The 24532-nt window shown below is 39.2% G+C and overlaps 2 protein-coding genes across 4 annotated transcripts in view; one reads left to right on the forward strand and one right to left on the reverse strand.

The window, feature by feature from the left end:
* The window catches only part of znf638 (zinc finger protein 638), a 29027-nt gene extending 9276 nt beyond the window's left edge, over window positions 1-19751 (forward strand). For 2 of the 3 annotated variants that reach the window (XM_057326603.1, XM_057326601.1), the window contains 18 exons: window positions 5091-5189; window positions 7629-7678; window positions 7775-7932; window positions 8014-8045; window positions 8165-8299; window positions 8375-8506; window positions 8729-8770; window positions 8909-9040; window positions 9190-9306; window positions 9446-9471; window positions 9579-11322; window positions 11438-11497; window positions 11576-12508; window positions 17795-18092; window positions 18203-18508; window positions 18674-18796; window positions 18981-19102; window positions 19407-19751. In XM_057326603.1, coding sequence (XP_057182586.1) covers window positions 5091-5189; window positions 7629-7678; window positions 7775-7932; window positions 8014-8045; window positions 8165-8299; window positions 8375-8506; window positions 8729-8770; window positions 8909-9040; window positions 9190-9306; window positions 9446-9471; window positions 9579-11322; window positions 11438-11497; window positions 11576-12508; window positions 17795-18092; window positions 18203-18508; window positions 18674-18796; window positions 18981-19102; window positions 19407-19490 — 4593 coding nt within the window. In that variant the 3' untranslated portion in view covers window positions 19491-19751. The remainder of the gene's footprint in view (window positions 1-5090; window positions 5190-7628; window positions 7679-7774; window positions 7933-8013; window positions 8046-8164; window positions 8300-8374; window positions 8507-8728; window positions 8771-8908; window positions 9041-9189; window positions 9307-9445; window positions 9472-9578; window positions 11323-11437; window positions 11498-11575; window positions 12509-17794; window positions 18093-18202; window positions 18509-18673; window positions 18797-18980; window positions 19103-19406) is intronic. The other variant, XM_057326602.1, reaches the window with a different exon arrangement.
* A 1032-nt stretch (window positions 19752-20783) lies between these two features.
* Window positions 20784-24417, reverse strand: si:ch211-212k18.15 (uncharacterized protein LOC563681 homolog). The gene is made up of 4 exons (XM_057326613.1): window positions 24277-24417; window positions 21974-22074; window positions 21703-21876; window positions 20784-21429 (listed from the first exon to the last, which is right to left on the reverse strand). Exons 1-4 carry the CDS (start codon window positions 24353-24355, stop codon window positions 20977-20979), a joined length of 807 nt encoding a protein of 268 aa, XP_057182596.1. The 5' UTR covers window positions 24356-24417; the 3' UTR covers window positions 20784-20976.
* Window positions 24418-24532: the final 115 nt, after the last annotated feature.

Genomic DNA, 24532 nt, shown 5'->3' on the forward strand with positions numbered 1-24532 from the left:
AAAATCCTTATAAACAGCCCCCCATTGACTCCCATAGTAGGAAAAAGTACAATGGTAGTCAAAAGTGCCCCAGAACTGTTTGCTGTTCTACATTCTTTATAATTTTTTGTTCTGTTGAACACAAAAGACATTTTGAAGTAAATTTTCCTACTATGGGAGTCAATGGGGGGGGCAAAATCTGTCTGGTTATAAGCATTCTTCCAAATATATTTCTCTGTTCATCTGAACAAAGAAATTTATACAGATTTGGAACAACTCGGGTGAGTAAATGATGACAGAAATTTCATTTTTGGTTGAAGTATCCCTTTTAAATCCTGTTATGGTATTCAAAATGTTGATGATCCAAATAGCACATCCATCCATTAAAGGGATAGTTCACCCAAAAATAAAAATTCTGTCATCTACTCACATTTGAGTTGTTCCAAATCTGTATAAATAAACACAGAGAAAGATATTTAGAAGAATTCTTATAACCAAACAGTTCTTGGTCCCCATTGATTATTATAGTAGGAAAATTTACTTTTTTTTTTGTTCTGTTAAACCCAAAATAAAATATTTTGAAGAATGTAGGAAAGTAAACCGTTCTGGGGCACTTTTGACTACTATTGTCGTTTTTCCTACTATGGTAGTCAATGGGGTCCAAGAACAGTTTGGCTACATGTATCCGTCCAATATCTGTATACAAAGACATTTATACAGCTTGAGTAATTCATGACAAGATTTTCATTTTTGGGTAAATTATCCCCTTCAAGTAATACAATACTAAGCGATTAAACAGAGGTGGAAAAAAAATTATACTCAAGTACTACTACTTGATGAAATTGTACATAAAATTACCAGTCAAAAAACCTACTCAAGTAAAAAGTAGCTTGTTTAAAATGTACTCAAAGTAAAAGTTACTTGGTTACTTTTTAAAAGTGGGGGGACCTTTCCTTTTTTGTGCAACACCAACAATAGTCATCATAGTGCCTAATTTTATATATTAAAGAGTAAGTAGCATATGATTTTTAAGGTCCTACTTTGGTTTATGGAGTGTCCAACAACAAGTTTATGTACATACAAGGTGTAAAAACACTATTATGTCGTAATAATAGGCAGTTATTCTTACCATACTTCTTGTCTGACTCTCAAATGATTCGTTCCGCGATTCATCCATCTAGTCCCCTCCTATCCGCTAGCCTAGTGTCATGTGATTGGTCAGATGGTGTAGTCTGTTGTGATTGGTCAAACGCGTTCATCATGTGTCGCAAATGGAACGCCTACCATCATTACTAGATTACGGTTTACAGGTGGTTGGATGTAGTGTTGGGCGATATTCAATATAATCAGATCGTTCTATCGCCAGCCTGTGGATCGCCGATACACGATAGTATCGAGGGACAGGGCAATTACGCATTTATCTATGACAAGCTGGATTTGTGGACAAAAACAGAAGCTTATGTGTCTAGAAAATGCTCATGTGTGACTGCAATTAGCATTCTATCAGAGTTTAAGTTCAGTGCAGTTGGCAACATTGTTACTTACCACCGCAACCTTTTAAACAAGAGAAAGTAAACTATTGCTATAAGTCAATATCATTCATCCAAATGTGTCATTGATGCCCGCGTGCGCTGTTATTACTTGATTGCCAAACGGGAACAACTCGTGCACTGGTTTTAAACCCTCACGCGCATAGCAATTCCTGCGAGGAAAACCCTGAGCCGCGCGCATCACAAGTTTATCGTGCACTGAAAACTCAAAGCCCGCACATTATAAACTCTCTCTGGCGCGAGGAAAAGCCCGAGCCGCGCGCATCACAAGCTCTCTCGTGCACTGAAAACTCAAAGCCCGCACATTATAAACTCTCTCTGGCACGAGGAAAAGCCTGAGCCGCGCGCATCACAAGCTCTCTTGTGCACTGAAATCTCAAAGCCCGCACATTATAAACTCTCTGGTGCGAGGAAAAGCCTAACTAACAAACCAAACCAAACAGCCAACTATCGTCTAGGGAATCAGCTATCGCCATAGGTCTGAGAATCGTCGATACACAATAGTATCGTCTATCGGAACAACCCTAGTTGGATGTCATATGTATTATATGTGTAGATAGAGATGGCGGGGATTTTACCTTACCAGTTTGAGTCCGAGTCTGACGAAGAAGCATCCGAAGACGCTAATCCACAAGAAACTCCACCACGACTGGAGCAGGATGTTTCTCAGTGGCAAGTGACAACACTTTGTCATCAAAACTTCCAGTGTGACAACATGCTTGTTGTGCTTTTGCTCATCAATGAAATAAAATATTATTTTTATTTAAAATACTGTTAATATGTTAGTAATAATATTATTTCGTCTTAACTGTGCGTTGTCATGGTACATAGAGCATTTCAGAAAGTTTCACATATCCTGCAGTGAACGCGCCAAGATTATTGAAATAATCTTCGGTGAAATGACGCGCGCACAGTAAAACCCTGGGGTTATACTCCTTTGGTATCGTTTGAAAAATGAATCGTAACCATTGTTCCCTCAGAAGTTCTTCCTTTGGTAGTTGAAATAAGACGGACTTAGTTTCACAACGTAGAACACAGGTTCTAGACATGATACACACGCATCATGAACGAGCGACAGTGTTTTGGGGGAGGAGAGACTAGTAGTGAAGTTTTCGCGGCAGTCCCAGCAAAACATAGGCGGGGACTATGTGTAGTGACGTAGATACACGGTGGTTAGAGACTCGGACTAGCTCATGTCTTGTTTGCATGATTCAGAGTCGACTCCCATTTTTACAAGCCAATATCTTTGTTATTTATTCACCTTCGGACTTACAACTTGGCAGACAGCTTACTTTCAAACACGGCAACATAACACACTGCATGAAATGTAATTTTCATGATCTCATGCTACTTACTCTTTAAAACGAGTTACAAGTGCACTGCAACAAATAAAGAATTGTTTGTCTTGTTTTGCAGAAATATCACATAATCATATAGCAGAAATATTAACTAAACAATTATTAAATCAATATACATATTCTTCAGAAGAAAAACTAATCCTTAAAAAAGATTTTAAGCCTGAGTTTCTTAACAAATTATCAATGGTACACACTGCTAAATTTCAGTAGTGAAACCACGTATAAATGGTTCCAGGCAGGGTTACACGTTTGTACGGATTGAGAGTAAATGTAATGATTGACAGTTGTAACCCGGTCATTACCATGGCAACATTTTTGCCGTTGATCGCAGTGAACAAGAAACATGAATCCCAAGAGTTTAATACGTTAGATACGTACCTGCTGTTTTCGGCCAAAGACTAGTTAAGTGAAGCAATTTTAACTAAAACACAGACAGAGACGCTGTGTTTTGTTTATGTTCAGAGCTTCACAGCGCTCTCGCGGAGTTGCCATGTTTACATATTTTTAAGAGCTTCGCATTTGTTGTTTAGTCTTTTCTTATGAAACTGCATATACATTATATAGTTAATGAAGTGAACAGTTGTGTGTAGTGTTTTTTTGCCTTATTAAATGTGTCTATGTAGGTTTATTTTGGGCTTGTCATTGTTTGATGTTCTTTTTTTTTAGATTTTTTTTAGATTTAGATTCAATTTATTGTCATTGCACATGTACAAAGATACAAGGCAACGAAATGTGACCTCTGCATTTAACCCATCCAGAGAGTAGTGAACACACGTACCCCCGGAGCAGTGGGCAGCTATCACTGCAGCGCCCGGGGAGCAAGTAGGGGTAAGGTGCCTTGCTCAAGGGCACCTCAGTTGTTACCCGCCGGCCCTGGGAATCGAACCGGCAACCTTCTGGTCATGAGTCCGACTCTCTAACCACATTAGGCCACAACTGCCCTAGTTGTGCCAGATCATATATTTCAACCAGATCATATATTTCAACAATATATGATCTGGCAACACATTGCAACAGGGCTGGCAACAGGGCTGGTGAGGCTTTTCAAAACGCATGAAATGGCAAGCTTATTTTCATGTGACTTTCTTGCCCCGCGCTTACAGAAGAGAGAGACATATGATGCACGTTTAAATATGTCATTAAAGCAGAAGTTGTTCAGTTCGGTTCCATACACACTGCGTAAATGTGGTGCAGACACATTAGTGAACCGTGCGTCTACAAAACGGGATTAAACACTTAAAATATAGCATTATGCACCAATGTTGTTTTGACTTTTACTAAACTGTCCAAACTTATTATTAGTTACCAATGCAACAAGGGTACGAGTATTATTTATCTTTACCTCTACATTCTTGCACATAAGGATTTTTATAAGATGCTAGTTTGCACAGCGTCTTGAAGCTGAAATGGTTGCTTAAATAGGGGTTTACTTCATTGTCTTCAGCAGTCAGAGTTCGATGGGGTTTCACCTTTAGGACAGGTGCACTACCGAAGTCTAACTTCTCCGTCTCCATCGCTCTTCTGGTATTGACGTAAAAACTCTCGCTCCCATCATTCACTGGAGTAATTTCCAGTCACATTTTTTTCCTTGCAATGTTTTCATTTTTTTTACTCCGTAACGGATGTGATTTTAAATATAACGAAGTACAATACATCACACAAATCATTCTTAAGTACAAGTAAAATTTAAGATTTTAAAAGCTACTTAAAAAGTACAAGTACACAAAAAACCTACTCAATACAGTAACGCGACTAAATGTAATTTGTTACATTAATCCACCTCTGTGATTAGACATGCAAGAACCAATGAGATTTGAAGGTAGCAGCGTGTTTGTTTATAATGGGCCAGGCCTTAGTCAAATGAGTATATTTAAGTAGCTTTTTTAAACGCCTTAGTTAAAACATCACTGGTGTGTGTCTTGAGACAAAGCAAGGCTTTAAGTGATAGTTCACCCAAAAATGAAAATTCTGTCATTTACTCACCCTCTTGTCATTTCAAGACTTTCTTTCTTCCACAAAACACAGATGACGACATTTTGAAGAATGTTGTTAACTGGCCCCTATTCACTTGCATTGGTTTTGTGTCCATACAATAGAAGTGAATGGGGGGCCAGTGCTTTTCGGTTACCAACTTTCTTCAAAATATCTTTTGTTTTCTGCGGAAGAAAGTTAAATGTTAAATTCATTAGTGTTTTTTCTTTAGGCCTCGGTGTGTATGGAGAGAGAGGAGGATGCCAGAGTTTTGCTCAGGTGTAAAAACATGAGAATTCATGGGCAGTTGGTCAGCATTTACATGGAGAAAGTAAGTTGTGACTGTAAGAACTTTAAGGTCATCAAGTGCATCTACAGATTGGTTTAGTAAATTCCTGACATTACAGGCCCGTAGCCAGGGGGGGTTCGGGTGGTTCGAACAACCCACCCCTCACTGTCAAATGTGCAGAATTTAAGTCCGTTTTTTGTGAATTTTTGTAATGAAAATGTGTCCTTTTTAAATAACAACTGCCAATAATTAGGATCACGGTCGTCTGAAGCACAAAAAATCTGAGTGCAAAAACAACACTACTACAACAACAGCAGCTTCAGTGGTGCAGTGTGTAACACAAGTAATAATAGTTTTGACGTTATCAACTAAGTTCGAATCCGCCTTTCACCAAACTAACTCTACATTTTCACATCACATATCATACAGGCATTTATTTTTCTACAAAATGAAGTAAATATTTGAAAAATGGCTAACGGGTGTTCAATAATAAATGTACGGTAAGGTTTTGGGTAGTAGGTCTTCCGATTGAAAGAGTTGTGTGTGCGTGTAACGTTATGCAATCTCCGCACTGCATACTCGTAATGACACACTTGCATACCCGTTTTCACGTAATGACACAATTTAGGAAGTTAACATAGTGGGGAGTTGCGTATAGGAACATTTTCTTTTTTATTTTGGGCATGTTTTTCGACGCATGATTTCACAGCATGACATTTGTCAACTTTGGTCCCATAAAATCATTTCCCAAAAACAAAATTGTTGACAAATGATCGGTGGCTAATGCAACGGAGACCAGTAAGAGAGAGCTGTTAAAGTAAACCTGAATCCCAGACTTCAAGGGTTGCTCTAGTGGCAGATGCTTAGCCTCCTTGTTAGAGCGCGCATCTCTCATACTGGACAGACGCTGGTTCAAGACCTGCTCGAGCGGGTAGAGTAGGACCAGTAGTCATTTTGGAAAACCACTAGCCACAGTTTCAAGCCCTGTTTATAGGTATAAGTTTATAATTTGTTAACTTTATTATTCATATCATTTGTTAACTTTATTATAAGTTATATTTATTAAAGTTGAATGAATAAAGCATTTATTAGTAATATTAGGTATAATTATTGACACCCCTCCACAGACCTCACTAATTTTCAAACCCTGGCTACCAGGTTAACCAAACGTTAGTACATGTTTGTTGGTTAATGTATGAATTAACACCTGAAAGTAGTGTTGTAGTCGAACCACCAAAACCGAGACCAAGACCGAGACCAGAGGGTTTCTAGACCAAGACAAGACCAAGACTTTGAGGGGCCAAGACCAAGGCAAGCTGAGACCGAGTCAAGACCAAGACCAGCACTCCCAAAATTCATTCAAAAGATCCTCAAAACACTAAAAAGTCATAATAAAATAATAATAGAAGTAACTTGAGAAATTTATGTGTAGGATGTTTTATCACCCACCTACTGTAACATATTAAAATTTTTGTGCAGGTAAAAATTCCAACAACTAAACATAAAAAACGGTAAATACCCAAGATAAATTTAAGTCTGTGACCTTCAACAAAACATTCTGTGACTTAAGTTTCATAGCTATTTTGCTATCGATTAGATAAAAAAGCAGTGTGTTGCTCAGAAATGCACAAAAGTTCAGATTTGTTCTAGATTTGTTTGGGACTAGCCAAAATGGAACAAAAACTTGTGTTTAATTGTGTCTAAAACTCAAGTCACTTATTAACTCAAGGTTTATTGAATAATTATACAAAATCAATATCACATCAGATGTTATAAAATAAAAAACAAGATCTCATACAAGTACCTTTTTCAATCACATCTTGGATATTGTGGGCCTTTGTGTGTATTCATTTTGTTGTCATATTTCTTGAAGACAATTCCCCATTCTTCTCTTACCAGCAGTAAGAGTAACAAAAGTAACAGAAGAATCAAATAAGGAACAAGTGGTGAATGCTTTTAAAGCCAGAAGTTTTACATCCAATCACATGAATGATGTTAACACATAAATCAGACAATACACCAGCAATTTAGTGTAATTCCCACAGTTGTGGTCTTGACCAGTCTTGAAATAAAATCCAGAGACCACTAAGTCTGAGACCAATACAAGACCGAGACCAAAGACAGTCGAGACAGAGACAATCAAAAAATGGTCTCGAGACCAGTCTCGAGTACTACAACACTACCTGAAATTAAAACTTACCAAATGGACCCTTAATAAAGAACAAGGAGTTTTTCTGAGTGTTTGTTATGAGCAGCTGGATTCGTAGTGGTCCTCTGATTACACATTTTACCATTTGAATGGAGTGTGGGGCATTCACATAAACAGTGGAGTTCGAGCATACAAGTATTTTAACCTCATAATTAAATAATAATTGTGGGGTGAAACGACAAAAAAGGTCCACTTTTTGAGCAAAAGAACCACCACTTCCACAAGGCTGGCTACGGTCCTGCATTAAATCTTATGTGTGCTTTTTTTCGTAGGATTCCGAACATGACCAAAAGAAATATGTTAAGACTGAAAAAACTGACAAGTAAGTTCCCTTCTATGTAGTGTTTTAATAAATGTTACATAATGCAGAGTTTGTTTTACTAAGATTTATTGCGAATGTTTTTGTTTCCAAACATAGAAAAGATATTCCATTTAAGTCGGCCCATTCAGCTAAAGCAAAAGAGTCTACAAATGCCAAGACACCTCAAGCAACCAAGGGAAAACCGAGTGACCCCAAAAAAACAGTTCAAATGGTTAAAACTAAACCTGCTGCTAAACCCCCTGCCAAGGGATCAGGTAAGTGATAACTTTGGATAATTTATTTTCCCTATGGTCACAAGGAGCACTCTGTATAGCATTTTATTTTGTGTTTGGCAGAAACTGCTGTTGTCAAGAAGGTCATAAAGAAGGTATGATGCTTTCATTCTCCAAGCCTTGTGTACCTATCTCAGTGGCATAATAGGGTTTGAGAAGTACTTTGGTCTTAGTCATTGAATGGATTATTAACTCTATTGTTTTCTGACTGCAGGAAATCCCTTGGAGAAAAAACATAATTGAGATCACCGATCTTCCAGAGAAAGGGTTTACTGAGGATGACCTTACAAATCTTGCCAAACCATTTGGCCTAACTTCTACTCCTGTAATTGCAATCACTCAGAAAAGGGTAATGTTATCTAACAGTTACACAAGCACACATATCTTTGTGTTTATATGTGTTAATGTAACACTTTTTTTTCAGGCTTACCTGCAAATGCCTGACATGAGTGCAGCTGAAGCAATGGTGAAAGCTTTCGCTGAGACCCCAGCTAAAGTGCAAGAGAAAGAAATAAACATCAAGATGATGACGCGTCCAATTGACCTGAACTACACTGTAAGTGTGTGCTCTCTGTGTAGTTGTCCAGAAGAAAAATGTATTAAATAGAAGTATTGTGAGATAGGATTAAAAAGGCTATGACCTTAATAAAATATGCATGTTTGATTGTGTCTCTTACTTTAATGAGGGACGTCAACAACATTGTTTTTTAGGTGTTATTTTTGATAACTGTAGGTAACAGTTATAACATCAAACATCTGATTCTTTTCATCTCCAAAGGAGTCACTATTCAGAGTACTGGTGGGCATGGAGAAGTCACCTGTAAGTAAAACCATAAAATTAAACTGAGCGTATGCAAACTGAATGTAATTTAGCATATGCGTCTTTGGTTTGATATCAAAGGAATAATTCAAACTTGTATAACCGAAACTTATCACTTGCTCTCCCCCCCAACCTCAGGAAATTGTCACATTACCAGAACGTCTTCTCATCGTCGGTAATGTGCCAAAAACTCTTGAGGCAGTCAAGGAAGTGGAGACCCTAATCCAGAAAAATGGTGCTTACAAGAAGGTTTTGCATCTGAATGGCAGGGTAAGTAGTTCTTTATCCTGTACACAGTCTTGCATTTGTATTTACTTGGTTTACAGTGCTTTAATGTGACTTTGTGTAAACGTTAAAGATTTTAACATTTAAACATTTTTGGTAATAAATGTTGATCTGTTTTGTTAAAATTATTATAGATCATTTTTGAAATGGAGAGTGCCACTATCGCTAGGAACGTCTACATTCGCTTTCTCAAGAATCCTTGTACGGTCCAGAACAATTCCCTCACCTTCCAAATGGCCAAACCTCTTAAGGTAAACCTCTTGAGCAGGTACTCTTGTAGTTGCATGTGTGACACCACCGCCACACATTTGCAGATGTCTTATCAATGTGTTTTAAAGGAGGTGGATAATTAAAAAAATAAACTGACCATGTTTGTTGTGTCTTCACCAGCTGAAAAAGAAGCCAGATCCGAAGGGGTAAGTTTTTTTTCTTCTTCTATTGGTTTGTGGTTTTATACAGAGGTCTCTGCAAATGTGTATCAATCATGTCTTCTGTTTAAAATGTATTTTGCATTTACTTCTAGATCACCACCCGTTAAGTCAGCTAAAGGAAAAATTATTGTCTTTAAGGCTAAAAAGACAGTGCCTGCAGCAACATCTGTTTCTACTGCTTCTCCAGCGAATAGTGCTGCTGCTTCAAAAGCAAACCCGACAGTCAGCACAGCTAATGCCCAGAACAAAAAAACTCCAGCTCCCCCTATTAAAATAGACAAAGCCATCTTAAATGATTCAGTTATGCCTAAAAAAGAGGAAGTCGTTGTCAAAAGCACAAGTGATGAAGCAAAATTGGATGCTGCTGCTGTTGAAAATACGGATCCCAGTGACGTCAAAGGTAATATGTCTGCTAATGCAAAAACAACTAATCCTGAAAGTAAAGCAGATGGCAGCTTAAATGTTACCCAAACTGAAAAGAAAACCCCAGAGGACGAGTCCAGGGCGGTGGCGCCAGAGGACGAGTCCAAGGCGGTGGCGCCAGAGGACGAGTCCAAGGCGGTGGCGCCAGAGGACGAGTCCAAGGCGGTGGCGCCAGAGGACGAGTCCAAGGCGGTGGCGCCAGAGGACGAGTCCAAGGCGGTGGCGCCAGAGGACGAGTCCAAGGCGGTGGCGCCAGAGTGTATAAAAACAGAATCCTCAGGTCCCACTGGGGAATCTACAGTATCGATCAAGTCTGTTGAAGCAAAGCCTGAACTTGGATTCTCTGTTCCCTCTTTGGAATCTGCCATTGCAGATGAGTCTGTGATGACAGAGCTTGATTTAGCATCATCAGCTCCTACCGATAATACTGCAACTGCAATTACTGCAAATCAATCGAGCAATTCAATCATAAATGGTCAAGAGATCCAAATATCTGAAGGTGTTTCTATAGAATTAGGTCTTAAATCTGTGTACAACAGTGATGTTTATCATGAAAAGTTAGCGGAAAACAGTAATGTTGAGTTAATGTCAGATATGGAGGTTGGTGCTTCTGCTAGTAGTGAAGCAACTGCATTAGAGGCCATGGAGACCCAGAGTCCAGGAGAGTCAGAAGTACAGGAGATGAAGACTGAGAATCAGGAGCAAGTGAGTGACTTGAAACCATCGGAACCTTTTGAGACCGACATTAAATCTCAATCAGGTGACCAAAGCCCTGTTCTTGAGAAGAATGTTGTCTCTGAAGTTGCACTAGAATCAGACTCAACAGGTGCTGATTCTGCTTTTGCCTTACCTTCTCCTGACCAAAATGTCAGCGATTCAGCTATCAAAGTTCTATCTTCATCAAACAATTCCCCAACAGTGCCTGGGGCCTTTGACGACACAATGTTGGAGTTTCCTCCTGTTACGCAGGAGATTTTGAAAGCTCTTGAATTAGCAGTTCATCAGTGTCGCTTGCAGTCTTCATTGAGACGTGCAGAAGAGGAAGCCAAACAAAAAGCAGAAAGTGAGAAAAAAGCTGCAGAAAAAACATCCAGCAAGGTCTCATCAAGCTCCAGGAAACCCTCTTCTTCATCGGAGAAATCTGCTCAAGCAGTCAAAAGAACCACCAGAGCTGATAACAAAAAAGTGCAGTCTGAAAAAGAGAAGTTGTCTCAGAATTCGGGATCCAGAGGCAAGCATGTCAGTAGCTCTTCTCCAGAGACTGAGGCAGCTTCTAGGCACAGAAGCAGGGGAAACTCTGATGAAGATGCCCCATCTGCCAGGCGCGGAGGGTCTTTGGGGTCATCCTCTCGGAAAAGCAGACAAGAATCCCCACCATCAAAGAGACCAAGGGGGCATGACGATGATCGCAGGGTAAGACAGAAATAGTCTATCAGTTTGATTTAGTTTCTTTTATAAAACTTAAATCGAAGTTTTAAACTTGGAACTCATATTGCCCTATTTTTGTATTATTTGCCTTTTCATATAGAGTCACAACAAAAGCTCTCAGCCTTCAAAATGTCACTCAAAAACAAGGACAATCAAAGAGGTGATTGGGCACAAAAAATATTATACATTTCTTTCTGGCTGTTCACGTTTTCCTAAAAGTATTTGTTTGTTTTTTTAGGCAAAAGAGGATGAAAAGAAAATGTCTGATGAAACATTTCCCTTTGACTTTGATGAATTTGTGACGGTTGATGAAGTAGGAGATGAAGAGACTGTAGCCTCGAGCTTGGAACCTTTAACCAAGGATGATAAATCTGAGGAGGAATCTAGTCCCCTCTCTACCACCTCTTCCATTGCAAAATCACCTACAGCAAATAACTCGCAACAAAAGCGAGTGTCCAGATCTATAACTAACAAGACCAAGCCTTTTGAAATAGAGAACCCTGTTATTGACTCTGCACAGAAAATAAAAACCGAGGCTGAAGAAACCAAACAAGTTGCAGAGCCTGTGATTTCTCAAACACATCAAGAGTGTGAACCTCAGGAAGAGAGTATAGATAATCAGATTAAAACAGTTGGGATGGAAACTCCTGTTGTTCAGGGTGAGACAACCGAGCCTTATACTGGAACAGACGCTTCAGCAGAGATTGGATTCAATGTTTATATAGAGCCCTTGAAAGAAAGCATTGAGGTTGGGCCCTCAGATCAACTAGAGCAAAGTCGGTCTGTTTCTTCCTCCTCTCCCCAGATTGAAAGTGGCCTGACAAATTCTGACGAAATGTCAAATGGCCATGCAAAGCAGTCTGAGCCCCCTGCTGCCGACACTGAGGATAAAGATGAGGTGACTGTAATCTCTGAACTTGCCTCCCATGGGGCAATGGTGACTCTTGATGAAATCTGTGAGGGTGAGGAAGAAGAACTTGGTCAAGCAGATGAGGAACAGCAGTTGAAGCCTGATGATGTGCCTGAAACACTTTTGACTGTTGATGAGTTTGTTGGAGATGATGAAACCGGGGTTGATGAATACCCAATGGACAAAGAACTTCAAGGGCTTGTCACGCTTGATGAGATTGTTGAAGAGGAGGAGGAAGAGTTTGATTCCTTTAATCCTGAGGTTAGTGTGTTATATACAGACGTGCTCAAATTTGTTGGTACCCCTCCACAAAAAAAACAAAGAATGCACAATTTTCTCTGAAATAACTTGAAACTGACAAAAGTAATTAGCATCCACCATTGTTTATTCCATATTTCATAGAAATTAGACTTTGCTTTTGATTTTTTATTCAACATAATATTGTAAATAATAAAACAAATGAAAATGTCATGGACAAAAATGATGGGACCCCTAACCTAATATTTTGTTGCACAACCTTTAGAGGCAATCACTGCAAGCAAACATTTTCTGTTGCTCTCAATGAGACTTCTGCGCCTGTTAACAGGTTTTTTGACCCACTCTACCTGAGCAAACTGCTCCAGCTGTCTCAGGTTTGATGGGTGCCTTCTCCAGACTGCAAGTTTCAGCTCTTTCCATAAATCTTCGATAGGATTCAGAACAGGATTCATAGAAGGCCACATCAGAATAGTCCAATGTTTTGTTATTATCCATTCTTTGGTGATTTTAGCTGTGTGTTTTGGGTCATTATCCTGTTGGAGGACCCATGACCTGCAACTGAGACAGAGCTTTCTGACACTGGGAAGTGCGTTTAGCTCCAGAATGCCTTGATATTCTTGAGATTTCATTGTGCCCTGCACAGATTCAATGCACTCTGTGCCAGATGCGGCAAAGCAGCCCCAAACATAACCGAGCCTCCTCCATGGTTCACTGTACAGTGCATCCGGAAAGTATTCACAGCGCTTCACTTTTTCCATATTTTGTTATGTTACAGCCTTATTCCAAAATGGATTAAATTCATTATTTTCCTCAAAATTCTACAAACAATACCCCATAATGACAATGTGAAAGAAGTTTGTTTGAAATCTTTGCAAATTTATTAAAAATAAAAAACGCCCTCACAGCCTTTGCTCAATAATTTGTTGAAGCACCTTTGGCACCAATTACAGCCTCAAGTCTTTTTGAATATGATGCTACAAGCTTGTCGCACCTATTTTTGGGCAGTTTCTCCCATTCTTCTTTGCAGGACCTCTCAAGCTCCATCAGGTTGGATGGGGAGCTTCGGTGCACAGCCATTTTCAGATCTCTCCAGAGCTGTTCAATCAGGTTTAAGTCTGGGCTCTGGCTGGGCCACTCAAGGACATTCACAGAGTTGTTTTAACTCTGTGAATTTAACTCCTTTGTTATCTTGGCTGCGTGCTTAGGGTCATTGTCCTGTTGGAAGATGAACCTTCGCCCCAGTCTGAGGTCCAGAGCGCTCTGTAGCAGGTTTTCATCGAGGATGTCTCTGTACATTGCTGCATTCATCTATCCCTCGATCCTGACTAGTCTCCCAGTTCCTGCCGCTGAAAAACATCCCCACAGCATGATGCTTGCCATTCAGGCCAAAGAGTTCAATCTTTGTTTCATCAGACCAGAGAATTTTGTTTCTCATGGTCTGAGAGTCCTTCAGGTGCCTTTTGGCAAACTCCAGGCGGGCTGTCATGTGCCTTTTACTGAGGAGTTGCTTCCGTCTGGTCACTCTGCCATACAGGACTGATTGGTGGAGTGCTGCAGAGATGGTTGTTCTTCTGGAAGGTTCTCCTCTCTCCACAGAGACATGCTGGAGCTCTGTCAGAGTGACCCATCGGGTTCTTGGTCACCTCCCTGACTAAGGCCCTTTTTCCCCCGATCGCTCAGTTTGGCCGGGCAGCCAGCTCTAGGAAGAGTCCTGGTGGTTCCAAACTTCTTCCATTTACGGATGATGGAGGCCACTGTGCTCATTGGGACCTTCAATGCTACAGAAATTTTTCTGTACCCTTCCCCAGATCTGTGCCTCGATCCTGTCTCGGAGGTCTACAGACAATTCCTTGGACTTCATGGCTTGGTTTGTGCTCTGACCTGCACTGTTAACTGTGGGACCTTATATAGACAGGTGTGTGCCTTTCCAAATCATGTCCAATCAACTGAATTTACCACAGGTGGACTCCAATCAAGTTGTAGAAACATCTCAAGGAAGATCAGTGGAAACAGGATGCACCTGAGCTCAATTTTGAGTGTCATGGCAAAGGCTGTGAATTAGGGCTGCAGCTATCGATTCTTTTACTAATCGAGTATTCTACTGATTTTCCATCGATTAATCGGGTATTCGGATAATAAGTACTTTTTCTTTATTAAAAAGCAATACTAAATATACAAGAGAAAATAAGACAGGTCTCTTAAAATGAGTAAAACAACTAATTTGTTTCCTTTTTAGAACAATTAGTTTTTATTGCTGAAATAGCATACATTAATATCTGTGAAAACTAAACCCATTTAGTACATTCCATTGCCATATTAAATTCAAAATGCAATATAATACAAATATATAACTAAGAAACATGAATAAAAATGGAAATAATAATTTCAAACAATAGCCTATGACTTTTATTTTGGCAGGTTGTCAGAAGACGCTTATTTTTTAGTATGTCTGTTTCTTCACTCAAACAATAACATGTTTGTGAAATAAACTCTCAGCGCAACTCTGGAGGTGAAGTTCATGTCCTCATTCAGCGCAGACGCAGACAAATTCATGAGCATCACGCGTGTAGCACGTTAAACTGTGCAGTTCATTCACGCAGACACGCAGACCAGACAGATGAAATGTGTTTTAACAGGATTCGGTGTCCACTAGTCCGCATCTAGTTTGATGGACTCAATGCAGCCGGAAAACAAGTTTCACTCGTAAAATAGACTAAAACTAAGTAAAATATCAGTTCACCATTTCAATAAGCTATTAGGGCTGTGACCGTGGCAGTTCTTTTTACCACCGCGGTGGTAATAGACAAATCGACCGCGGTGGTGCGGTGGTTGAGAAATATATATTATTTATATAAATAATATTTATATTATTATATTTGCGTGTAGCAACCACATGACGAGTGGAAGAGAAATATAGACCTTATTTAAATACTTGAAATTGTTAAATAATTTAAATATGATATCTGAAATAAATGAGGATGAAACATCCGTCAATGTTTAACGCGCAAATCGATCAGTGAAACGGCCACACTACAGCATATAAAACATTTAAATAAACATCAGTAAATAATGAAAACTTAAATGATATAAGAAAGCTAAATACTAAATAAAAAAGCTCTTGTTGCAGTAACTTCAGTCAGTGGCGATTAACCCTTACAGTCCTTAACAATTCCATTTGAAACAAACTGTTTAAACCTACATTGGCTTTCCTATTCAGATTGCCATAAAAACTTAACTTTTTCCGACTCGTTGATGATTAAAATGTGTACAGCTGCACTAAATGCGCGTTCAGAAGATGTGCACAGGAGCGCAAATGAAGAGATGTCTCTCCGCAACCGCGGCAAAACCTGCGCGCGCTCCAACACTAAGCAAGCGGGTCATAGCCAGTTCTGATTTTACGTATCTGTTCATTTCACAACAAGATCCATTGCAGAACCCGCAGAATAACCTGGGTTTTGCCGTGCAGGCCTGCGCTCGAACGCACCAACGGAAACGTTATGCCAATAATTTCTGTTAATTTAAAATCTTTTAAATAAAACCATCCACAACTGAAAGGCTACAACTAGCAATCGTTATCGCAACTCTCATATTTATTACACCTATATTTGTCAGAGTGACGTGACGGTGGCGAACGGCACTTTACCATCGCGGTGGTGCGGTTGTTAGTTGTTACGGCAACCGTCACAGCCCTATAAGCTATCAGTTATTTATCAGCATGAGAAATAAGTGTGAGCGTGTGAACAGACTCAAATGCGTGTGTCTCACGGTGAACGCATGAGACTTGAGAGCCCTGTAACATGAATAGAGTTTAGCGGGCTGTGCGTCAGTAATAACGGTCCGTGGGGAAACGCAGTGCTCCGTGTGTAGGCCTACTGTAGTTAAATGGATTAAACGAGGCTTCGAGGCAACAAAAATTGCCTCGATGATTTTTTGTATTCGAATAACTCGAGTTACTCGAGGAATCGTTTCAGCCCTACTGTGAATACTTAGGTACATGTGCTTTTTTGTTTTTTATTTTTAATAAATTTCAAACAAACTTCTTTCACGTTGTCATTATGGGGTATTGTTTGTAGAATTTTGAGGAAAATAATGAATTTAATCCATTTTGGAATAAGGCTGTAATATAACAAAATGTGGAAAAAGTGAAGCGCTGTGAATACTTTCCGGATGAACTGTAGGTATGGTGTTGTTCTTTGAAAGCTTGATTTTTTTCGTCTGTGAACATAGAGCTGATGTGACTTGCCAAATCTCCAGTTTTGACTCATCTGTCCAAAGGACATTCTCCTAGAAGGATTGTGGCTTGTCAATATGAATTTTAGCTGGCTTTTTTATGTTTTTCTTTCAAAAGTGGAGTCCTCCTGGGTCTTCTTCCATGCTCAAAAAGCGATGGATGGTGCGATCAGAAACTGACTTACCTTCACCTTGGAGTTCAGCTTGTATCTCTTTGGCAGTTATCCTTGGTTCTTTATCTACCATTCGCACTATCCTTCTGTTCAATCTGGGGTCGATTTTCTTCTTGCAGCCGTGCCCAGGGAGGTTGGCTACAATTCCATGGACCTCAAACTTCTTAATAATATTTGCAACTGTTGTCACAGGAGCATCGAACTGCTTTGAGATGGTCTTGTAGCCTTTACCTTTACCATGCTTGTCTATTATTTTCTTTCTGAGCTCCTCAGACAACTCTATCCTTTGCTTTCTCTGGTCCATGTTCAGTGTGGTGCACACAATGATACCAAACAGCACAGTGACTACTTTTCCCGTTTAAATAGGCTGAATGACTGATTACAAGATTGGATACATGTGTGATACTAATTAAAGAAACTAATTAGTTTGAAATATCACTATAATCCATTTATGTATTGTCTTTTCTAAGGGGTACCAACAAATGTGTCCAGGCCATTTTAGAATATCTTTGTAGAATAAGCAATAATTCATCTCTTTCCACAGCTTTTTTGCTTTATTCTATGACATACCAAAGGCATGCAAGTATACATGATACAATAACTTTTAATAATTTCATCACTCTTCAGGAGGAATGAAGCATTATTTCAATGAGCTTAAGGGTACCAACAAATTTGGGCATGTCTGTATATATATATATATATATATATATAATTTGATTTGTTTATATCATATGTTGCACATTCTGTTCTTTATATTAATCTGTTCTTTATATTAATCATACGTTGCACATGCTGTTCTTTATATTACTCTGTTCTTTATATTAATCATACGTTGCACATGCTGTTCTTTATATTAATGTTGACTCTCCTCTTTTTGACCTTTTAGACACTGGTCACACTCGATGAGGCCAAAGGCGATGATGAAGAGATTGAGGAAGTGGATCAAAGGAAGGTCAAGCCTACCAGCTCCAACATCATCACTTCCCCCAGACCAGAAGAGCACGTGGAATCAGTCCAGCAAGAAGAGGAAGCCTGTGACTTAGATGAGCTCCGTAAGATGAACTTTGTAACTGTGGATGAAGTAGGGGAGGAGGAAGAGAAACAACAACCCAGTGAAGAAGTCAAGGAAAAAGAAGTAAAAAAGAGACTTACAAGGGCCAAAAAGAGAGCCCGCCAAACCCCAGGTGAGTGGCTTTTTGAGTTGCATCCTCAGTTTATTTTTTAATGGATGTACTGTATTTCCCAGAGAGGGGTGATACAAGCAAGCTTTACATGTTTTTTTTCATCTTTGTAGTGAGGAGATCCACACGGGGTAAAAGAGGGGTGACACCAAGTGACAAAGAGGCAGATGAGCCTGAGATAAGTACAGAAGGTGACCAAGTAACAACTTCCATACAAGAAAGTCTTACTGTAGACCCCGTTGACGTTAAACCAGAGTCCCAGAAAGCTGAAATTGTGAGTGCTCCAGATGCATCAAGCACAGAACCCGTCTCCTCAGGGACAGATGATGAGCATTCAAGAAGCAAAGATGACAACATCACAAAACCCGAAAGAGCTCTTATTGAAACACCCATCGCTGACAAAAACGCATCACCCAAAGGTATGCCAGAGCAACAAGTAGTGGACATTGATAATGGCCCTTTCATGTAGACTATTTCGTTCATTCTCATAGGAACTTAATTTCTGACCATTTTAGGTGTCTTTGTTAGAGAGCCAATAAGATTAGATCGTAACATGTTCGTTTCATTCCTTCCTGTGTTTGCAGAAGAGTCCAAAACAAGATGGGAAACGGAGCCAAGCCAGGAACCCGAGGCCACGAAAATTCGGTCTCATTCCCCTGTGATTGAAGACTTCACCTTGCCCCCATTTATCCCAAACAACCCCATTGGTAAAAGATGATAAATGCCTAAATCCTAAAAATCTCAAGCAATTGGTTATTATCCGCCCTAAAAACAAAACGCTTCCTTTTGTGTCTTGCATTTTCTCTTGTTTTGGAAACCATTTGGAATTTTAGTTTTGGTGATCTCATTGGTGTCTCATTTGTGCTTTTCGGGTACCTGTGCCCTCCATAGGAGTTGACTTTGTGGTACCAAAGACGGGTTTCTTCTGCAGACTCTGCTCGCTGTTCTATGGCAACGAAGAAACTGCCAAGAACACTCACTGTAGTAGTCTACGGCATTACCAGAACATGGAGGTACATGTTACAATTGAATTCCAAGGGTTACTATGTAGCAAATATTCATGTAAAAATATTTAATTTGTTGGAAATATTGGAAATACGTAATAAAATATAGGCGCTTATTCAAAAGGAATTGTACATAAAAACACATACTTTATAGATCTGAAATGAATAGTTTTACTTTTCGTGGTAATGGATAAATGTTCTCTCAGGTTGCTTGTCCTTTGAATACAAGTACAAATATGTTCAGTTATATTTAGTTAAGTAATACTTGCATTAATTGCTGAAACATGGTTGTAATTTCACCTTTATTTTTCAGAAATATTATAAGAAGCTTAAGACTCAGCAGCAGGGTGGCAGCTCAACACAGATGACATCCAGTCAGAGTTCTGCATCCGAATAACCCATGAAAACTTTTTTTGTATTAATGTTATTAAATGGGTCCATTTTTGTTGTTTTATTGATTTTTCTAGTTTAGAATGATATACACTAGCTCGTACTAAATAAAGAGAATGCATTACATATCAAGCTACATAGACAGACACACATCTGTATGTCTAAAAGCTCAAAAATGTTACCTTTGTAAGAATAAAAAAATGAGCTATTACAGTATTTTCTTGTTTAGCTTTGGTTTCAATTAAAAATAAATTTCTTCCTGATCTAACCTTTAAAAATATTTGAATTTTTGTGAACAGTCAATTTTTTTATTTCTTTAATCAAGCCTGTTATTTTTGCAGGAAGAAGCAAACTATTTTTTAGTTTTTGAAAAAAATATTTTTATAGTATAATTTCATGTTATCTAAATGGTTATTTTGGGGTTAAATGTGATCTGAGATGTTTTTATGAAGGATTGCAGCATTTCCAAGAAAAAGAAAATGACTTGCTGGTATTTGCATATTTGTCACCTTTACAATGTTGCACGTGTCCTCAATTGTTTGCTTTTATTTTTGCTTAACACACGTTTACGTTTTACCAATGGGAATCTTTCCACCAGATCAGATAAAAATCTAGACACCATAAAATATTGACAAGAATTGTTTTCATTGAAGTTTAGTTTGTTGATGCCAATCAAATGATTCAAATAACTTATTTTTTGCTTTTACATTATTACATCTGTCTTCAGGTTTTGTTGGCATTTAATTGAGGAATCGGCTTATTTTCATAAAAGTTTTGCTCATCAACGGAAATTCCGTGTCATATGATAATTGCCTGCCTGTCAAACAGGTTAGTTTGCTAATGAGAAAAATCCAAAGGAGTGTCTTCCGAGATCTTGAGTCGTGGAAGCAATTGTTTAAATGGAATTTAGGTGTGTACTGCATTTTAAATTTAAGATTTATAAAAAATTTAATGCAGGACACAGAAGCTTAATTCCATGATGGAATAACTTGGTTTCATAGAAACAAAAACAAGTAACCCTATACCTTCCTAATTGATTTTCTGAGTTACCTTCTGTCAATCTAGCACTATATCTGATCTGTGTTGACAGGAATTTATGATTGATTCTATTTTATGTTTGTAACATTAGTAATATAATGTATGTGTGTCATGTTTTAAAGTTAAAGACTGATATTAATCGTATAATAGAGTATTTCTCTGCCGATAGGAAAGCCTGCAGATAGGCAAGCCACACCTTAAAATATTATTCTTGATCACATAAACATGTTAGAAGCACAGTGATATTCCGCAGTGAAAACATATTCACATTTATTTTGTTTTTATGTTTTATTTAGAGTATTAGACCAAATAAAACGGTCAAAAAATAATAAGAGGATGGGACTGTAGACAAAACTTAATGTTCCCACATGAAATCACAGCTCATGTTAATACTAAGGCAATAATGGAAAATTTAAATGTAGCCTATTTTGTTTTAAAACATTTCTTACGGCGAGTTATCGTCTATTCCAAGATGGAATAGAGGTCTGTCGTGGTGCAAGCCCGCCAGAACATGGAATAAAGTGTGAACTTGTTTGTAAGCACACCTTAGTGATTTTCAGGCAGACAAAACAGAATTCAACATTGCAGCGATTGCATATGATATTCTTGCATCCTGTCGTGTCATGCTCCACAAGATTGCCACAAGTAGGGCAAGCTCGCATGGATGGGCAACTCAAATTATTAACAGCAGGTAGTGTTATATCACAACATTTGGACAACTTGTCAACGTCAGTGTTGATACAGCCGATGTTGTCGCAGCGGTCAGAACGAGGTCCTGGACCTTTCCATTCCCTCCTGCACTGCCAGCAGAAATGAAATGTTTTACCCTTTTCAGCTGTGCAAATAGTGCACATGACACAGAGGTTGGTTAGTTCGGCTCTCTCGACGAATGTCTGACATCCAGGGCACTGGAGGTAAACAGATTTTAAAGATTAGTTCAGTTGTTCAATGTTATAAAAACAGATTGGCTATGAGTAACAATGAACCCCTATAAAAAATTAAATATGACACACAGCACAGTCTTGTGGTTATTTGTAGTAAAACTACAGTAAGCACAAATTTATTATGGTCTCACCAAAAATAGATAAAGATATTTGTACTAAAACTATTGTAGCATAGACTACTTTGAAGGGAACAATAAATTCGGTATGTTTCTGATGCATGTTACACAAAATACACACTGTTTTGTGTTCACAGTACACGGCTGCAGCCAGAACAGCCATGGCTTCTTCAAAATGCCTCTGTTCTTCTTGTGTCAGTACAGCCAACCGCCGCACCTCCACATATTGCCACTCTGCGTTGCACTTCTGTGTTGTTCCATCTTTAAGTGCAGGGCACATGAACTTGTACTGCCCCTGGCAATGAAAGCATAATTGAAAGAGTCCAGTTTGTATATTTAAATGTGTCTTTAAATCGATAGTAATTATTTAGTCTGAATAAATGTGTTGGTACCTGGTCAAGTAGACTACGACACCATGCAGTAAGTGACTGTGGAGTAACTGCATGACCACATGACATCTCAGCTCGAAGAATTTCAGGGTCATCATCCAGAGCTGAAAGTACAGTTAGATCATTTAACGTTCGTGGCCTTTTTGAAGATTGTTTAAACATAAAAAGAGATTTTCAAAACATTAATTAATTCTGCTTTACTCTCTGTACAAACTCATGGACACCCAATTACCAAAAAGTAATTAAGTTAGTAATATACTAGAGAAGCCCAATGTTTAATACTTTAATTAAAAAGAATCAGATGAACAAATGAAAAATCAAGTTTTTATTGTTGTATATATGTCTAGTGGTGTGCTTTAAGATAAACTATGTGCGAAGTCATCATTTTAAACCATTGAGTATTTTCTCCAAAAAACTGCAGTTTACCAAAGACAGTTTAAAAAATGTTGGCATCATAACCCAAACCAATCACGTTAAAGGAGTAGTTAATCTTCTAAATTAAAATTCTGTCATCATTTAGGCTACTCACCTTGTCATTTCAAACCTGTATGACTTTCTTTCGTCCACAGAACAGAAAATAAGATATTTTGAAGAATTTTGTTAACAGCCCCACATTCACTTGCATTGGTTTTGTGTCCATACAATATAAGTGAATGGGGTTGTGCTGTTCTGTTACCAACATCTTTCAAGTCATTTTAAGGCATGAAGAAATTATTATAGCTGGAAAAAAACTTTTACATATGCTATTACTAAAGTTTCTGCTAATATGACAGTTAACAGCAAACCAAAGAGCTCGCGCTATAATCCTTAACTGACAGGGCAGCTGATTCGGTGGCTGCCTAAAACCACAGTGCACTGCTCTTTAAGGCAGTGCGATGCGTTTTCGGCCCCTTAGAGTTTAATTTTCCTAATCTCTTTAATGCTATATTTGTTTTTTGTAACATACAGACAATTTACATACAGAAAGTTCGTAAACCTTGAATCTTGTCAGTCAATTCTATTACTGTCATGGCTCTGCTTCATTTAGTCATGTTTTTCTTGGTCCTGTAGCAGAGTCATGACAAAGCCTTTGGTTATGTGTGGAGAGAAACATATTATTGTCCTTTTGACAATAATATACGTTCTCTCCAGTGTCTCGTCTCTGTTCCCGCCATCTCCTTTCCTCGTTATCTTTCCCTGAGTGTTTAATTACCCACACCTGCCCCGTGTCGTTATCCCTCGTTTGTCTCTCCCTATTTATACCCTCATGTTTCTTTGTCTTGTGCTGTTGGATTGTACTCTGTTCATTGCGTTCTGTATGTCCTGTAATTCTGCGTGTATTATTCCTCGAGTTTCCTGCCTTGTCTTGCCTGTGTTTGTGAGTTTAAGTTTTGGATTTTTTAGTTCTTGTTCTGCCCCATTGTGGGAAGTTTTTGTTTCATGTTTAGATCTTAGTTCTGTTTCTGTTTTTCTCCCATCGAGGGTGTTTTGTTTTTGTATAATAAAGTATTTTTGTTAACAAGACAAGGCAGGAAACTCGAGGAATAATACACGCAGAATTACAGCACATACAGAACGCAATGAACAGAGTACAATCCAACAGCACAAGACAAATACGGAACGGCTGGCTCCGGCTGGGACTCCTCGGAGGTGGATCCCCAGGACGCTCGCCTCCCCCGCTTGCCAACGAGGCTGGTGGACGGTGGAGAGGCTGCCGAGAGTGAGGGGGATGGCGTGGCGATGCCCACAACCCCGATCTGCAGGGAACCACCCTCAGGGATCGTGACCAGCGAAGATGGGTAATTGGAATATGTTGAAACCGTGGACTCTGACCGCTCCACGGCGGACAGCCACACAGCGTTGAAGTCCAGCGGCCCCAACGCCCTCATCTCCGCCCTCGAGAGTGGATTCCTGAGACCGGAGTTGAAAAGCACGGCAAACTCCTCCTCCCCAAAGACGCCATTCTCGGCGACATCCAGGAACCTCTCCACATATTCGTCCAAGCTCTCGCTCCCCTGGCGGATTCCGCAGAGGAGGCGAGCTAGGTGGGACCGTCCAGTGTCCATGCCGCCTACTGGGTTCTTTGTTAGGCTGTTGGATTCTGTCACGGGTGGGGTGCAGAGAACCCAGATGCAGGCAGGCGGCACCGCCTGCCTGCATCTGGGTTCTCTGCACCCCACCCGTGACAATTACAATATGTAAAATGTTGAAAAAAGAAAAATGTTTGTTACTAATAACATCATTCTCAGAGTATTAACTGCATCACTACCACTGATCACTATACACGAAATAAGCAATTTGCCGCTGAATAAAGTTTATGATCATACTTATATCATCCTGGCGCGATACAAACTTGAGTGTGGTGTCATTAGGATCGTAGCGCTTTTCTTCATGTTGTTCCGTCATTGTTTCTTCGTTTGCTCCAGTCTGCTTGAAAATGAACCTAATATTAAGAACGTTTGTTTCGCTTTCTAGTATGTCACGTGGCTTTCTCGGTTGAGGGACTTTTTTCTAACACGTATTTTTATTTTTTGTGAAGGGCATTGGAGCTGGCAAATAGTGAAATGTGATGAATGACTCAAT

The sequence above is a fragment of the Triplophysa rosa genome, unplaced genomic scaffold (assembly GCF_024868665.1).
Source record: "Triplophysa rosa unplaced genomic scaffold, Trosa_1v2 scaffold113_ERROPOS166647, whole genome shotgun sequence".
NCBI lineage: Eukaryota > Metazoa > Chordata > Actinopteri > Cypriniformes > Nemacheilidae > Triplophysa > Triplophysa rosa.

Coding starts and splice junctions, on each gene's coding strand:
- si:ch211-212k18.15 (XM_057326613.1), bottom strand. CDS start 24,355: ATGACGGAACAACATGAAGAAAAGCGCTACGATCCTAATGACACCACA. Junction 22,075..24,276: donor ATCGCGCCAGGATGATATAA/GTATGATCATAA, acceptor CTGTACTTTCAG/CTCTGGATGATGACCCTGAA. Junction 21,877..21,973: donor GTCGTAGTCTACTTGACCAG/GTACCAACACAT, acceptor TTTCATTGCCAG/GGGCAGTACAAGTTCATGTG.